Source organism: Ranitomeya variabilis, chromosome 6 (assembly GCF_051348905.1).
Source record: "Ranitomeya variabilis isolate aRanVar5 chromosome 6, aRanVar5.hap1, whole genome shotgun sequence".
In the NCBI taxonomy this organism is placed as follows: Eukaryota; Metazoa; Chordata; class Amphibia; order Anura; family Dendrobatidae; genus Ranitomeya; species Ranitomeya variabilis.
The window spans coordinates 61,460,599-61,478,342 of record NC_135237.1 but is presented as its reverse complement, the minus strand read 5'-3'; the positions used below and the strand labels follow the sequence as shown (position 1 = coordinate 61,478,342).

The following is a 17,744-nucleotide window of genomic DNA, read 5'->3' as shown; positions in this document are numbered from 1 at the left end:
ATTCTCTTGGTACGCTTAGGGCAATCAGAAATAACATGAGCAGAATCGCCGCAGTAAAAACACAACCTATTCTGACGTCTGAATGCTTGTCGTTCAGCTCTAGACACAATCCTATCACACTGCATAGGCTCAGGACTCCGCTCGGAAGACAATGCCATAGTGTGCACAACTCTGCGCTCACGCAAGCGCCGATCAATCTGAATGGCCAGAGACATAGAATCACTCAGACCAGCAGGCGTGGGGAATCCCACCATAACATCTTTAACGGATTCAGAAAGACCCTTTCTGAAGATTGCCGCCAAGGCATCCTCATTCCATTTAGTCAGTACAGACCATTTTCTAAACTTCTGGCAATATGATTCTGCCACTTCTTGACCCTGAGACAGGGCCAACAAGGTCTTCTCAGCATGATCCACTGAATTAGGTTCGTCATACAATAACCCAAGCGCCTGAAAAAAGGTGTCTACATTAAGCAACGCCGGATTACCAGGTTCCAGGGCAAATGCCCAATCCTGGGGGTCACCACGCAGCAGAGATATAACAATTTTAACCTGCTGGATGGGATCACCAGAGGAACGGGGTTTCAGAGCAAAAAACAGTTTACAGTTATTTTTAAAGCTCAGAAATTTGGACCTATCCCCCAAAAACAAATCAGGAGTTGGAATTCTAGGCTCTAAAACCGGAGTCTGAACGATATAATAGGAAATGCCCTGTACTCTAGCAGCAAGTTGATCCACACGAGAAGCCAATCCCTGAACATCCATACCAGCGCCGAACTCCTGAGCCACCCAGAGGTAAAGAGGGAAGAAAAAAAAAACACAACAGACTACAGAAAAAAAAATGGCTCAGCACTTTCCTTCCCTTCTTCTGAGATGCGGTTAACTCATTGTTGGCCAGTTGTACTGTTATGATCTGGTGGCCTAAGAGCAGCATGAGACGTACTCTGGAGAAGGTGGAACCTGTACTGACCGCAGACCCTGAACTTAACACCGCAACTAGAAGTAGCCGTGGAATGTACCTAGCGCTCCCTAGACATCTCGACACAGCCGGAGGACTAATTACCCCTAGAGATAGAAAAGGGAAAACTATCTTGCCTCAGAGAAAATCCCCAAAGGATAGACAGCCCCCCACAAATATTGACTATGAGAGGAGAGGGAAAAACATACACAGACTGAAATGAGAATTTAGCAAAGGAGGCCACTTCTAGCTAAATAGAAAGGATAGGACAGAGTACTATGCGGTCAGTATTAAAACACTAGAAAATATCCACCACAGAAAATACAAAATCTCCACAGCTAACTAAAGATATGGAGGGTATATCTGCATCTTCAGAGATACCAGCTTGGCTAAACAAATCTTTATACAGACCAAACTGGACAAGACAAAAACATGGAAAAGAACTAAACAATAAGGCCACAGCATGTGGACAGCAAAAATCAAGGCCAGAACTTATCTTTGTTGAAATGAACTGCAAAGCAGAAGAGACCAGGCAGGGATGTGAATGCTCCAGGAACAATGGACAACTGGCACTGACTAAAGGGTGAAGCAAGACTAAATAGCCCAGTCAAAATTGCAAAGAGTGAACACACCTGATAAATGCTGCGATTCAGAGACAGCAGCGCTACCACTTACAACCACGGGAGGGAGCCCAAGAGCAGAATTCACAACAGAGAATATAACTTTTCTCCCTGTAGCCGCTCTTCCAGTTAACATGATTTAAACAGTTTTTATGTTCAGATTACCAATATTTTTGCAAGTAAATATAATTTTTGGAGGTGTGAAGTTCCCTTTAAAGGGAATTTACATGTAAAAAAAATTCATACATTATTTTACAACCATTTTTTCCATTTATAATTTGGATACTATGTAGAATGCCACAAAATTCCCCAAGCACTGAATTATTGCAGAAGTTGTTAGATTTTGCACTCTTACTAGGCGAGATCACATTTTTTCTACGTCTTAGATACAAACAAATTTCTAGATCAATTCCAATGCATGATGGCATTTATTCTTATAGAATGAATATATTTATTTTTATAATAATTGAGTCTGTATGTCAAGGAGGAAAAAAGACAAAAGAAATAAGAAGAAAATTATCTGTACAACTCTATGTATTAAATCCAAATTACAATGTGATCATACTGCAGGTTGTAGGAAATTATGATGATTGCAGGTAGCCTATTCCAGTGTCCTAGATGTCCATATTATCTATATTAATTGAAAATACATGCTTGGAAAGATGTACATATATTTAATTCAAAAGACAATGACCTACAAGAAAATGAAGTAAAAGTATGAGAGGGGTCTTCAGTAAATAATACATAATGAAGGGAGGCTTGTAGCAGCTTGACCTTGATTAACCTTCGTGCAGGCTTCTTGCACAATTACCATGGTTTAGAAGAACAGAGGGGAACAATGTAATTTGTCTACAAGAAAGGTATTTGCTTACCGCTAAGGAGAGGATGATTATGCCGAAACGGAGCTGGCAATTTACCAATCTCTTCTAGTCTGTGGCTCATTACCCTGGACAGGTGGCCTGTGTGGTGTAGGCTGCCGACGATAATGCTGTGCACATAAATAGGCTCGATGAAGTGACTAAGAAGGGCACCCTGTAACCCCAGGATATTCCATCTGGACAAAGAAATTGAAATTACACTGGTCAGAAAATACAGAATCAGGTGATTACAAGCTGCAGTCACAGTACAAGACTCGAGTTACCTGCTGACAAAATCAGAAACACATAGGGTGTCCAGTGCTATCGAGCTAGAATATCCCCCACTCATCGTAGTAGGCTACATCTCGTAGTTCAGTGACAGTGGGAGATCCAACATTTGTGTCATCGTGGTCTACAGTATATTAGGCCTATAAAGTCAATCTAAAAACTCACCTTTTTTTGATAATCTTACAATATTAATAGACATAACCATTATCCTAACATGACTACATCTACTATCAGCAAAGCTTTATACAGTCATCCAGGCTGTTTGGCTTAGACAATAGCATCTGAATGTAAGAAAAGGGCTGCCCCTGCCCTCATCTCCGGAATGTAGCGCTGACACAAAAAGTTGTTCTCCCTGTAAACAACACATTTTGCCTTTGCATTACTAAGGCGGACAATATATCTTAATTAGTTACCGCTTGAGGCTTCATTTTTCTTCGGTGATAATATTAATTTTTTCGTTCTCAATGTAGAGAAGTGTACCATGCCCAGAACGCATGTGTATAGGGTGGTCAGGAGATATAGTGCTCATCAACAGCTAGGTAAGGTGATTTACCACTTTAATAGGTTATTTGGAAATCAGCTCATAAAAAATAGACCCAACTAAACCCCAAATGTGGAGGTCTTTGCTTGATTGTTGAAGCTCATTATTGTGTCAGAACCTCAACCGGCAGGAAGACTCATTGCTACTATGGTGGGCCAGTTTGATCATGACTTCATCAGAAAATTGAGACACATTATTCAAGAATATGCTTCATTATTTGAAGCACAAATATAGGTTCTCATCACAACTCTCGTATTGGATAGTTTCAAATAAGCCTAATATGGCCGCATTTTCCCACCATATTGCGGTCAATTGTCCTGACCCTACTGAACTTCTAATGACCAACTTATAGTATCCATGCTATTTTGGCTAATTAAACCTGGAAATAAAAATGTGGCCATATTGCTGAAATTGTCTTTTAACTAAGGGAATGGCGACAAGATACACACATTTGTGAAGTGATTATAAATATTTTTTGTTCCTATTGGTGATATCACAAATGAAGTCGCCATTCATGAAAATTTTTCTATACAATGTACTACATTGCTGCCAACATCAGTATATTGATACCTTAATTCAATTTCAACTTTGCCTCTACACCCCCCAAAAAAGAAAAACATATTGCTATTGCTATTGCTATGGGTGACTAACACTTTTTGTTAGAATAGGAAACTATGTGTATAGACTGTATATAGTGATCATGACATAAATGGTCAATGCACAGTGGTGTAGTTATAGGTAGTGTACAGGGAGCATTTCCATCCACTACCTGAGAAAGGCCTCTATGCAGGCCAAAACGTGATGTCTTTTATCATGACATTCCAAAAAATGTTCCACCTTTTTTTTCTGATATGGAAGCTGGATAAATTCTTTCTTTTTCGTGTTGACCCTACTGGATTTGGAGATCCAGATTTTTGGATTATCCATCCTGGCTGTTTATTTGCCTTTTTGTTGTGCTATCCAAATTTTTGTTTTTCCTTTGTATCTAGGTCTTTGGTGCCTGTGAGGGCACTGAAGCTCCTCTGTCAATTAAGATACTCTGGGGTCTCAATACCCAAAGGAAAACACAAGGCATATACTGTATGTGTGTTTTATATATGCCTTTATTCATTGCCAACGATCCCATGTTGTATATAGACTTTTGGTCATTGCCAATGACCTAAAAAAACAATGGTTTACACTGAAGTTTGTGGGTCCCAATGCGATATAGCCAACATGGTCCCCAACTTTTGCGGGTCTTTATTAGTATTGGTCTTTTCATATACGCCTTTTAGTTCCCCCCAAGGCTCTAGGGCCCGGGTGCGACTACAACCCCAACACATACTATAGTTACACCCATGTCAATCATCTATAAATTAGGCCTGTCTTTAAGACTATAAAGGTCACCCTCTATACCTGTTTTTAGCCATTTCCTGCCTTTTATAAATAGCGAACGAATTTCGACAGAGGAAAACATAATCCTTTTTTTTCCCCCTTAAAATGGCCATTTTGTAGCTAATTTCTAACATCATCGTCTTGTTCATTAATTAGCATTTCTCGATCGTTAGGGCAATTATTGTTCTGCCTCCATGCAATGAATCTCTTTTCATGATTAATCAGGAGTCATTATATTTTCCCTTTCCCAAAGCAGTCAATTACCACGGAATACTTCCCATTAATTACCAAATGTTTAAACAGGCGCATTGTACCTGAGGAGCAATCTGCTTAAGGAACCTGTGACACAAAGCACTTTGCAAAATATAAAAAAGGGTCCCTTTAAATTTTATTCCAAAAACACAAGCAATTTAGCTTGCGATATTAATTTGCCTCAGAAGCAGAGCTGTGAATTAGAAACATCTTTTAATCTCATGCTAGAAAAGGCAGCCATCTGGCTGCTGAGAATTTTTAGAGAATCTTCTTCTCTCACTCTGCAAATACAGGTCATTAAAGTAATGTGTTCATCTACATAAAACTCAAATGGAATATAAAAGGTAATATTTATATACAAACAATTTAGTCCCACAATTTAAACAGTCATTGATTTTATGAAACATTTACTTTAGACTATCAGATTTGCATATCTCTGTTCGGCAATTCCTCCAAGTAATGTAATATTTGGAAAGAAAGGAATATCATTAAATACTCACCTTTTCAAAATTCTAAATGAACAATTATGGCGGCAGACAGATATTCTATGGTTTTTTTTTGCTCGTGAATAAATATATATTTTTTTAAATGTAGAATTATTATGCATTATGTCCATATTTTATTTCTTTCTAATAAATTGCATCGGAGGAGTAAGCAGTGTTTAGCAAATTCACACAAGCTTTCTGCTGTGAACGGTCTGGATGAGCGGTGTAAAGGGTATATATTATCTAAACATGGTGGAGACAATAAGTTTGGCGAGCTGGACTGATATTTAGAGAATGTGATTTATTTTCTCCTGGCGTGATAATAACCATAGTTTAGATGCCGAAATTTATTTTCCAAATATACCAGAGTTCACAAAAATTAGAAAATAAAAATTGGCAGGTGATCTTTCTTTGAGGAATGAAGAGACCCTTTAAAAGAACTGTCTAGGATGAGCAAAAAAAAACCCAAACAGCGTTTTCACTTACTGCATGTTAATTAGTTTGGTCAGATATTATAATTCGGCCAGGGCCGGACTGGCCATCTGGCAATTCTGGCAAATGCCAGAAGGGCCTCTTTTGGTCATGAGCCACCTTGTCTTCTACGTTGTTAACAGAATTGGTGTTCTCAAGTCACCTATACTGTTAAGAGTTGTGATGGAGCACAAAGTCGCTGATTTACCCCAGCAGGCCACGGGAATGATTAGAAATATTGGTCTTGTAGAAAATCTTCCTTTCCTGCATCCAGGGTAATATTCGTAACATATCCCATCTGGTTCATGGGGACAGGGACAACATGGACCTGTGTGATTTCAATTGCCAGGACTGAATTTCAGCCCCAGTCCATACCTGAATTCAGCCTATGTTCCTTAAGTGCAAATACCAGACATATTTAGGCCACGCTCAGTATTTGGTCAGTATTTTATATCAGTATTTGTACGCCAAAACCAGGGTGGAAAATGAAGAATGGTGACGTGTTTCTATTATACTTTTTCTCTGATTGTTCCACTCCTGGTTTTGGCGTACAAATACTGAGGTAAAATATTGTATTGTAAAAAGAATGGTTATTTTATGAGCCCAAAATTTTTAAGATAGGTATTTCATCGTAGATGTAGGTGGTCGATCCAGTGCAATGGAAACAACCTATAGTTTACAAAACACTGAATGATACTTGCCCACAGTCCCGAATTTGCAGGGATAACCCCCTGACCTGGAAAAAAGTGCTGAGCTTAGCAAAACCACATTCATACATTTTAGCGGTGTTCACCGTATAGGCATCGCATGGAGCTACACAGGTCCAGGCATGGAAATCAGCAGTCAAGAAAGAATCCTCTAGCGATGTCACGAAAAATAAGATAAAACTTCACACTTATTGGTATATTAAAATTGTGTCGTGCTTCAATACACTTGAGAAACCAGCGCGTTTCAGCTTACAAAGCCTTACTCATGGTTCAGGTATTGTTGATTCTACTGCCACATAAGAGGTATTCATTAGAGACCACCTCTTTGGTCAACAACCGATGAGTACAAATTATGCAGATTCCAAGTAGAATCTGATAAAGTTCTAATGAAACCTAGGGACAGGGGATATACAAATGCTATCCTCAATCGTTCTATTGGAATAGTCGCTGAAATAGATAGACGGGATTTGTTGGGAACTAGAAAAAGAAACTGAGGTAAGAAACTCTCTCAAAATACAAAAAATAATCCCATCACTTTCTCCACCCGATTTAGCTCACAATATTATTCTATAATTTCTATCATAAAGAAATATTTACCAATCTTGTATCAGGACTCCAAATTAGCTGACATTGTTACTCACACAGATGTATGGTTTGTGGCTATATCCCAGTCTTTTTTTGAAAGATGCCAAACAATCAACTGAAACCTGGCTTATCCTGAGGGGTTTCTACAAATTTGGATATTCAAGATGCATTTCTTGTGATCATGTTGCAACCATGCTTTTAAAGAATGGGAAGTATTAACCTAATATTGGATTAGTAGCACGTGTAAAAATTGCAGGATTTCAGAAACATATATACCGTATTTTCCGGCGTATAAGACGACTGGGCGTATAAGACGACCTGTTGTGAACTCTGTTTCCGGGCTCCCTCCTGTGGTCATGAGTGGTACTGTGTGAGTTCTCTTTTTGGGCTCCTCCTGGTGGCTTTTTTTGTTATTTTGCAGGTTTCTGGCAGGATCAGCTGTCTCGTCATCTGCTAGTTAGGTTTCCTATTTAATCCACCTGGTCCTTCATTCCTTGCCTGTTGCCGTTGTATTCAGTGCTATTCTGATTGCTCCTGTCTACATCCGTTATCAGTCTCTCCAAGAGAAACTAAGTTCTGTTTGCTTATTTTTGCTCATCTGTGTTCAAGATGTTTCCTAGTATATGATGAGTTTTTGTCCAGCTTGCTAATATGTGATTTCCCTGCTTGCTGGTGCTCTGGGGTGCTGAGTTGCTCCCCCCACATCGTTAGTTGGTGTGGGGGTTCTCACATTCTCTGCGTGGATATTTTTGCATAGGGTTTTTTACTGACCGCACAGATCCCTTGCTATTTTCTGCTATCTAGCGTTAGCGGGCCTCATTTGCTTAACCTGTTTCATCTCTGCGTTTGTCTTTTCCTCTTAACTCACCATTATTATTTGTGGGGGGCTTCTATATCTCTGGGGGATTTCTCTGAGGCAAGTGAGGTCTTTACTTTCTCTTTAGGGGTAGTCAGTTTCTCAGGCCGTGAAGAGACGTCTAGGATTTCAGGAAACGTTCCACGGCTGCCTATAGTGTGTGCGGTTAGGATCAGGTTTGCGGTTAGTCCAGTTACCACATCCCCAGAGCTCGTCCTATTATTTTCTACTTAGCTGGTTAGATTTGTGATCCTAAGCCACTAGGATCATAACAGTGCAACAGGCCTAAAGTGTTAAATGCATCGCAAAAGTGGGATAAGAGAAATCCTGAGTTCAATTTTTTTTTTCTGCTCTGCAGTCTGTCCTGCTTCTCTCCTCCCCTTAATCTCTGGGTGGCTTTGAGTTCTGCTGCAGACATGGATATTCAGAGTCTGACTTCTAGTGTGGATCATCTTGCTGCAAGGGTGCAAAGCATTCAGGATTTTGTTGTTCACAGTCCTATGTCTGAGCCAAAAGTACCTATTCCTGAGTTTTTTTCTGGAGATAGATCTAGGTTTCTGAATTTTAAGAATAATTGTAAATTATTTCTTTCTTTGAGACCTCGTTCCTCTGGTGATTCCGCTCAGCAAGTTAGAATTTTTATCTCTCTGTTACGCGGCGACCCTCAAGATTGGGCCTTCTCCCTGGCGCCAGGAGATCCTGCATTGCTGAATGTGGATGCATTTTTTCTGGCGCTTGGATTGCTTTATGAGGAACCTAATCTGGAGAACCAGGCAGAAAGGCCTTGCTGGCTCTCTCTCAGGGTCAGGATGAAGCTGAGGTGTATTGTCAAAAATTTCGGAAATGGTCGGTGCTTACTCAATGGAATGAGTGTGCCCTGGCTGCAAATTTCAGAGAAGGTCTTTCTGAAGCCATTAAGAATGTTATGGTGGGGTTCCCCACGCCTGCGAGTCTGAATGAGTCAATGGCTTTGGCCATTCAGATTGATCGGCGTTTGTGGGAGCGCAAACCTGCGCACCATCTGGCGGTGTTTTCTGAACAGAAACCTGAGTCTATGCAATGTGATAGGATTCTGACCAGAATGGAACGGCAAAATCATAGACGTCAGAATGGGTTGTGCTTTTACTGTGGTGATTCAGCTCATGTTATCTCAGCATGCTCTAAGCGCACAAAAAACTTTGCTAGATCTGTCACCATTGGTACTGTACAGCCTAAATTCATTTAGTCTGTTACTTTGATTTGCTCTCTGTCATCCTACTCAGTTATGGCTTTTGTAGATTCAGGAGCCGCCCTGAATCTGATGGATTTGTCATTTGCCAAGCGCTGTGGTTTTATCCTTGAGCCATTGCAGTTCCCTATTCCATTGAAGGGAATTGATGCTACACCATTGGCCAAGAATAAACCTCAATACTGGACTCAAGTGACCATGTGTATGACTCCTGCACATCAGGAGGTGATTCGCTTTCTTGTGTTATATAATTTGCATGACGTTGTCGTGTTGGGTCTGCCATGGTTGCAGGCTCATAATCCAGTCCTGGATTGGAAAGCTATGTCTGTGTTGAGTTGGGGTTGCCAGGGAATTCATGGCGATGCTCCCTTGGTATCAATTGCTTCCTCTACTCCTTCTGAAGTCCCTGAGTTTTTGTCGGACTACCAGGATGTATTTGATGAGCCCAAATCCAGTGCCCTACCTCCTCATAGGGATTGTGATTGTGCTATAAATTTGATTTCTGGTAGTAAGTTCCCTAAGGGACGACTGTTTAATTTGTCTGTACCAGAGCATGCCGCTATGCGGAGCTATGTAAAGGAGTCTTTGGAGAAGGGACATATTTGCCCCTCCTCGTCCCCTCTTGATGGGGGATTCTTTTTTGTGGCCAAGAAGGATGGTTCTTTGAGACCCTGTATAGATTATCGCCTTCTAAATAAAATCACGGTCAAATTCCAGTATCCCTTGCCATTGTTGTCTGATCTGTTTGCTCGGATTAGGGGGTCTAGTTGGTTCACCAAGATAGATCTTCGCGGTGCGTATAATCTTGTGCGTATAAAACAGGGCGATGAATGGAAAACAGCATTTAATATGCCCAAAGGCCATTTTGAGTACTTAGTGATGCCTTTTGGACTTTCTAATGCCCCTTCTGTGTTTCAGTCCTTCATGCACGATATCTTCCGAGAATATCTGGATAAATTTATGATTGTGTATCTGGATGATATTTTGGTCTTTTCAGATGATTGGGAATCCCATGTGAAGCAGGTCAGGATGGTATTTCAGGTCCTGCGTGCCAATGCCTTGTTTGTGAAGGGTTCCAAATGTCTCTTCGGAGTCCAGAAAGTTTCCTTTTTGGGCTTTATTTTTTCTCCTTCTTCTATTGAGATGGACCCAGTCAAGGTCCAGGCTATTCATGATTGGACTCAACCTACATCGGTTAAGAGTCTTCAGAAGTTCTTGGGTTTTGCTAATTTTTACAGTCGCTTCATTGCTAATTTTTCAGGTGTGGTTAAACCTTTGACGGATTTGACCAAGAAGGGTTCTGATGTGACTAACTGGTCTCCTGCGGCCGTTGAGGCCTTTCAGGAGCTGAAGCGCCGGTTTTCTTCGGCTCCAGTTTTATGTCAGCCAGATGTCTCTCTACCCTTCCAGGTCGAGGTTGATGCTTCTGAAATTGGAGCAGGGGCTGTTTTGTCACAGAGAAGCTCTGATTGCTCTGTGATGAAGCCATGTGCCTTCTTTTCAAGAAAATTTTCGCCGGCTGAACGAAATTATGATGTTGGTAATCGGGAGTTGTTGGCAATGAAGTGGGCATTTGAGGAGTGGCGACACTGGCTAGAGGGAGCTAAGCATCGTGTGGTGGTCTTGACTGATCATAAAAATTTGATTTATCTTGAGTCGGCCAAGCGGTTGAATCCTAGACAGGCTCGTTGGTCGTTGTTTTTCTCACGTTTCGATTTCGTGGTCTCGTACCTTCCTGGTTCGAAGAACGTGAAGGCTGATGCTCTTTCTAGGAGTTTTGTGCCTGACTCCCCTGGAGTTTCTGAGCCGGTTGGTATCCTCAAAGAGGGGGTAATTTTGTCTGCCATTTCCCCAGATTTGCGACGGGTGTTACAGGAATTTCAGGCGGATATACCTGACCGTTGTCCATCAGAGAGACTGTTTGTCCCAGATAGATGGACCAGCAGAGTTATTTCCGAGGTCCATTCTTCAGTGTTGGCGGGTCATCCTGGGATTTTTGGTGCCAGAGATTTGGTGGCTAGATCCTTCTGGTGGCCTTCCTTGTCGCGGGATGTGCGTTCCTTTGTGCAGTCCTGTGGGATTTGTGCTCGGGCTAAGCCTTGCTGTTCTCGTGCCAGTGGTTTGCTTTTGCCTTTGCCGGTTCCTAAGAGGCCTTGGATGCATATTTCCATGGATTTTATTTCGGATCTTCCGGTCTCTCAGAGAATGTCTGTCATCTGGGTGGTTTGTGATCGTTTTTCTAAAATGGTCCATTTGGTGCCCTTGCCTAAGTTGCCTTCTTCCTCCGATTTGGTTCCGTTATTTTTTCAGAATGTGGTTCGTCTGCACGGCATCCCTGAAAACATTGTGTCTGACAGAGGATCCCAGTTTGTGTCCAGATTTTGGCGGTCCTTTTGTGCTAAGATGGGCATTGATTTGTCTTTTTCGTCGGCCTTCCATCCTCAGACGAATGGCCAAACCGAGCGAACTAACCAGACCTTGGAAACTTATTTGAGATGTTTTGTTTCTGCTGACCAGGATGATTGGGTGACTTTTTTGCCATTGGCCGAGTTTGCCCTTAATAATCGGGCTAGTTCGGCTACTTTGGTTTCGCCTTTTTTTTGTAATTCTGGTTTTCATCCTCGTTTTTCCTCGGGTCAGGTGGAGTCTTCGGACTGTCCTGGGGTGGATTCTGTGGTGGATAGGTTGCAGCAGATTTGGAACCATGTGGTGGACAATTTGATGTTGTCACAAGAGAAGGCTCAGCGCTTTGCTAACCATCGTTGCTGTGTGGGTCCCCGACTTCATGTGGGGGATTTGGTGTGGTTGTCTTCTCGTTATGTTCCTATGAAGGTTTCTTCTCCTAAGTTTAAACCTCGTTTTATCGGTCCTTATAAAATTTTGGAAATCCTCAACCCTGTGTCATTTCGCTTGGACCTCCCGGCATCGTTTACCATCCATAATGTGTTCCATAGGTCTTTGTTGCGGAGGTATGTGGTGCCTGTGGTTCCTTCTGTTGAGCCTCCTGCTCCGGTGCTGGTTGAGGGAGAATTGGAATACGTGGTGGAGAAGATCTTGGATTCTCGTATTTCAAGACGGAGGCTTCAGTATTTGGTTAAGTGGAAGGGCTATGGTCAGGAGGATAATTCCTGGGTTGTCGCCTCTGATGTTCATGCGGCCAATTTGGTTCGTGCCTTCCATGTGGCTCACCCTGATCGCCCTGGGGGTTCTGGTGAGGGTTCGGTGACCCCTCCTCAAGGGGGGGGTACTGTTGTGAACTCTGTTTCCGGGCTCCCTCCTGTGGTCATGAGTGGTACTGTGTGAGTTCTCTCTTTGGGCTCCTCCTGGTGGCTTTTTTTGTTATTTTGCAGGTTTCTGGCAGGATCAGCTGTCTCGTCATCTGCTAGTTAGGTTTCCTATTTAATCCACCTGGTCCTTTATTCCTTGCCTGTTGCCGTTGTATTCAGTGCTATTCTGATTGCTCCTGTCTACATCCGTTATCAGTCTCTCCAAGAGAAGCTAAGTTCTGTTTGCTAATTTTTGCTCATCTGTGTTCAAGATGTTTCCTAGTATATGATGAGTTTTTGTCCAGCTTGCTAATATGTGATTTCCCTGCTTGCTGGTGCTCTGGGGTGCTGAGTTGCTCCCCCCACATCGTTAGTTGGTGTGGGGGTTCTCGCATTCTCTGCGTGGATATTTTTGCATAGGGTTTTTTACTGACCACACAGATCCCTTGCTATTTTCTGCTATCTAGCGTTAGCGGGCCTCATTTGCTTAACCTGTTTCATCTCTGCGTTTGTCTTTTCCTCTTAACTCACCGTTATTATTTGTGGGGGGGCTTCTATATCTCTGGGGGATTTCTCTGAGGCAAGTGAGGTCTTTACTTTCTCTTTAGGGGTAGTCAGTTTCTCAGGCCGTGAAGAGACGTCTAGGATTTCAGGAAACGTTCCACGGCTGCCTATAGTGTGTGCGGTTAGGATCAGGTTTGCGGTTAGTCCAGTTACCACATCCCCAGAGCTCGTCCTATTATTTTCTACTTAGCTGGTTAGATTTGTGATCCTAAGCCACTAGGATCATAACATCGACCCCCCAACTTTTCCAGTTAAAATATAAAATCTTCTTAAAAGTCGGGGGTCTTCTTATACGCCATATGTCGTCTTATAGGGCCGGTGACTAATGTGCCTTTTGGGTGGGAGTGGTCCCAATGACGACGAGGGGGCGTCTCACAGGAAAGTGTGAGTGGACTATCCCCCATTACCTCATCGTAGCGCTGAAGCATGGGGTCTCTGCTGGGAGCGGCGGCTCCTCTTTGTGCCGCGTGGGTGCTGTGGGGCGGCGGCTCCTCTTCTGCAGTGTGGGGCCTCTGTGCTGTGGGGCGGTGTCGGCGTATTTTCATGAGGTCAGTCGGGGCTCCTCCGGCATCTTCTTAAAGCCCGGAGGCCCCGCCGGCAGCTCCATTGCTACGATGCGGTGGCCTCCGGGAAAATGGCCGCTAGGGGCGGCGCATGCCCAGATTCAGATCTCGTCCCGAGATCTCGGGAGACGAGATCTGAATCTGAGCAGCGGCCATTTTCCCAGAGGCCACCGCATCATAGCAATGGAGCTGCCAGCGGGGCCTCCGGGCTTTAAGGAGATGCCGGAGGAGCCCCGACTGACTGCATGAAAATACGCCACCGCCGCCCCACAGCACAGAGGCCCCACACTGCAGAAGAGGAGCCGCCGCCCCACAGCACAGCACCCACGCGGCACAAAGAGGAGCAGCAGCAGCCGCCGCTCCCAGCACAGAGACCCCACGTTGCAGCGCTACGATGAGGTAATGGGGGATACTCCACGCACTTTCCTGTGAGACGCCCCCTTATCGTCATCAGGACCACTCCCCCCCTACCCACCATATACACCCGGCGTACAAGATGATACCCGGCGCATAAGACGACCCCCGACTTTTAAGAAGATTTTCAGGGGTTAAAAAGTCGTCTTATACGCCGGAAAATACGGTATATATATATATATATATATATATATATATATATATATATACCAATGTCATTAAGAATTATCTTCAGAGTAAAGAAGAAGAACGAGTCCTGGAAGTGATGATATGGCCTCCACAGAGCCCTAATCTCAACATCATTGAGTCTGTCTGGGATTACATGAAGACACAGAAGATCTGTGGCTAGTTCTCCAAGATGTTTGGAACAACCTCCTGCCGACTTCCTTTAAAAGCTGTGTTCAAGTGTACGTAGAAGGAATGATTCTGTTTGAAGACAAAAGGCGGTCACCAAATATTGGTTTAGTAACATAGTTATTAAGGTTGAAGGAAGACTTTAAGTCCATCTAGTTCAACTCATAGCCTAACCTAACATGCCCTAACATGTTGATCCAGAGGAAGGCAAAAATTTTAGATTTAGATTACTCTTTCGGTCATTCGCTTTGCATCTAGTAAATTAATAAAAAAAATAAACTATTAAGACTTGTAATTTTGAAAGCATTTTTTTTGGGAAAAATTTCTTCTAGACATGCATAACACTTTTGCACCCTAAATGTAATGGATAGAGCTAGTATCACCATATGAAAGTGTGACTTCTCATGTTCTGATGCAGCATATTATATGGAAGATTTATTAATGAATCTAAACGCTTCGGTTATTTTATTCCAAATGTCATCTAAAATTCAATCCCTGACAAAATCCACTGTCAAGGCTGAAAAAAACTTTCTCAGGTGACGGTGAGCTCAACAACAATACCTGAAAAACTCAACTGCCTGCCGATTGCTGAATCACAAATCCAATAGCTTATTTATAATCAGAATCAATGTTAACTGGGAAATCTCCACCGCCAGAAGTGGGAGAGAATTTCCTCTCATTTGTTCAAACACTTGATATTACAGCACTGTTTACAGAGACAAAATCCCTTGTCCAGTTTTCAATATAGTTAAACCTTAAGTAAATATTTTTCCCCCATTTGTCAATCATAGAAATGCCATAGATGAAATAGGTGAAATGCTCATAATAACCATCTTCGAGAATAGGAGACAAAGGCACCTCCTCAGTTAGAGCAAATCTCGCTATGGGGCACAAATACGTATTATTAGATTGCTGAATTAGAAAGGTTTAGTACAAAACAGAAGCAGGAAAACAGCTTCTCCGACGGGGACACAGGAGAATTGTTATGATTGACACAAGGGACATTTTATTGTACATGATGTAGGAGTTTATTGTTCTCCTCAGTGTAAACCCAATCAATCCCAAAGTTATAGTTATCCAACCTACAGCATGCCCCTATACAATGCAATCAACGTATGTGTAATGACCATCATTCATTCATACATCAATACTGCTGATTATTGTAAGCTTTGCAGGTATTTTAATTACCGGTACTTTATTTCATTTAAAATATAAAGAAAATTTGGAAATAGCCTTCATTAAAAATAATAAAGGGCCAATACCTCATTGCTTTTGTGCCTTCTTTCTGGAATAAAAGTGATTCTAAGGCTACTCTCACAAAAACAGTGTGACCCAAGTCACTACTACTGCGCAGTGAAGACACAGCCCATAGGAGGGCAGATATGGTGCACAGAACAGCGTGAGTGCAGTGCGCAGGCGCTGGATTACGTGACGTACATTGGAGAGGTGTGGTATTAAAATGAAGAGATGAGGCAGGGATTTCCTCTAGGCACCGCACGTCCCGGAGCCTGGAAGAAATCACCAGCATATAACATTAAGACTGCTTTTCTCAACATCTACACTGCAGCTCTGAGGCATTCAGGTAAGACTGGTTTAACCAATCTATTATCTGTAAACCTTTTCATTTTTAAATAATCCATTGTTAAGTCAAGGCATAAAAAAGTTACATGGTTCCATAGGTTGAAAAAAAAAGACATAGGTCCATCAAGTTCAACTTTTCTCCACCAATTGTTCATTTTCAGACAGTTCGCGTGCTAAAGTGGAAAAAAAAAGCAGATGACAAAAAGATGTCAACAATTAGGATGGCACCCGAAAAACAATGTTCAGTTTCTCTTGGATGGTAACACTCACAAGGATGTGTCAATGACGTCTAAGGCTAAGTTCACACGAGCGTATAAACAATCATCCGATTTTCATCCTAAAGAAACCTCAGATAATTTTCATCTGTATGGCAGAATGCAAATGCTGAATTGGCCTCTATGGCTGGTACTACTATACGTGCACTATGTTGGGTGTGTTTTCTGCACACTTGAGGAAGAGAAGGCACTAGGGTGCACTATGGGGAGAAGTCTGGCTAATAGATGTAGTGTGATACTGCGGGCAATGATCTGCTGAGGAAACACATTGGGTTCTGGCATTTACATGAATGCTACTAGCATATATGCCTAAGTATTGTTATAGACAAAGTTCCCCCTTAAAGAGAACCTGTAATCAGATATAAACTGGGTTTTTTTACTCTTAGGGCTCGCTCACACTGCCACATAACAAGGCCGAGTGCTGGCCAATGTTTTATCGGATAGCACACGGCCCAATGTTATACTATCAGGCAGTGTAGACCTGAGATTATTTTCTCATGCTGATTATATGGCTCCGATATTCAGAACATGCACACCCATACAAGTCTACAGGTGCGTGTGAAAGATTGGACTGGACTCGGATGTCATCTGAATGCAGTCCGATACACGCTCACAGAGACAATGGAGAAGATCGAGAAATTATGTTCTCCTTCCTCTCTGCTCCTGTGCTATGATTCTTTTATGCCAGGGAATCAGATCACACTCAGATGACACTTCCATAAAATTCTGACAGATTTTGAGCAGAGAGTCATTATCATAATCGTCCCAATTCTCTGAGGGAAGCTATGCTAGTGTGAGTGTACCCATAGTCTATTCCTGGTGCTCCTCTAAGAAATCTTTTTTCTATTTTTAAATCCACCATATGGTTGTAGAGTTAGGTTCAGTTAGATTGCAAGATTTTCATGAATGAGTGTTTCTAGGAATGAGTGTTTCATAATAATTGTGCATTCTAATCAGGCTGCCGATCACCAAACAAATGAGCAAACTGCGTGTTCATTGGGTGAAATTATCTTTTCGTTTGCACTTCGGATCATCGTTCCTGTAGCTGTGCTGCTGAGAACAATGGAGACCCTATGGGCACAGAACGATGTATTACAGATAATCTTAATTTGGTACAGACTGCGTAAACAGGCCACACAATGTTGGTGGTTGTGTAACACTATGCATGGCACAGTGTACATACTGTAGGTCCTCATGTGCCTTTTTATTTAAAATGCTAATTTTCATGTTTTTCACCAAGGGGGGCATTGCTCACAGGGTAATAATGCAGGGCAGCCTACATATAAGAGAATCCTGTGAGCCATGCTCCCTTGGTAAAAACCATAAATATTGGGACAGGAATGATTGTATAAATATAACTTTAGGAACATGACTTTGGTGTCCAGATTTCCCATTTTAAGCATCTTTGAAAGTGCTATAAAACATATCTCTTTCATGGTGGTTCCAGTGCACAAGAATCTATTGCAAACATCTTGAACTCAGATACCACAGGACAGTTCTGTTACT

General features: G+C 42.2%; 1 protein-coding gene across 1 annotated transcript in view; it reads right to left on the bottom strand.

Annotated features, from left to right (window-relative positions):
* The window catches only part of ADARB2 (adenosine deaminase RNA specific B2 (inactive)), an 897,867-nt gene that overhangs the window by 68,249 nt on the left and 811,874 nt on the right, over positions 1 to 17,744 (bottom strand). The window contains exon 10 of the mRNA XM_077268554.1: positions 2,450 to 2,631. Within this exon, the coding sequence (XP_077124669.1) occupies positions 2,450 to 2,631 (182 nt within the window). The remainder of the gene's footprint in view (positions 1 to 2,449; positions 2,632 to 17,744) is intronic.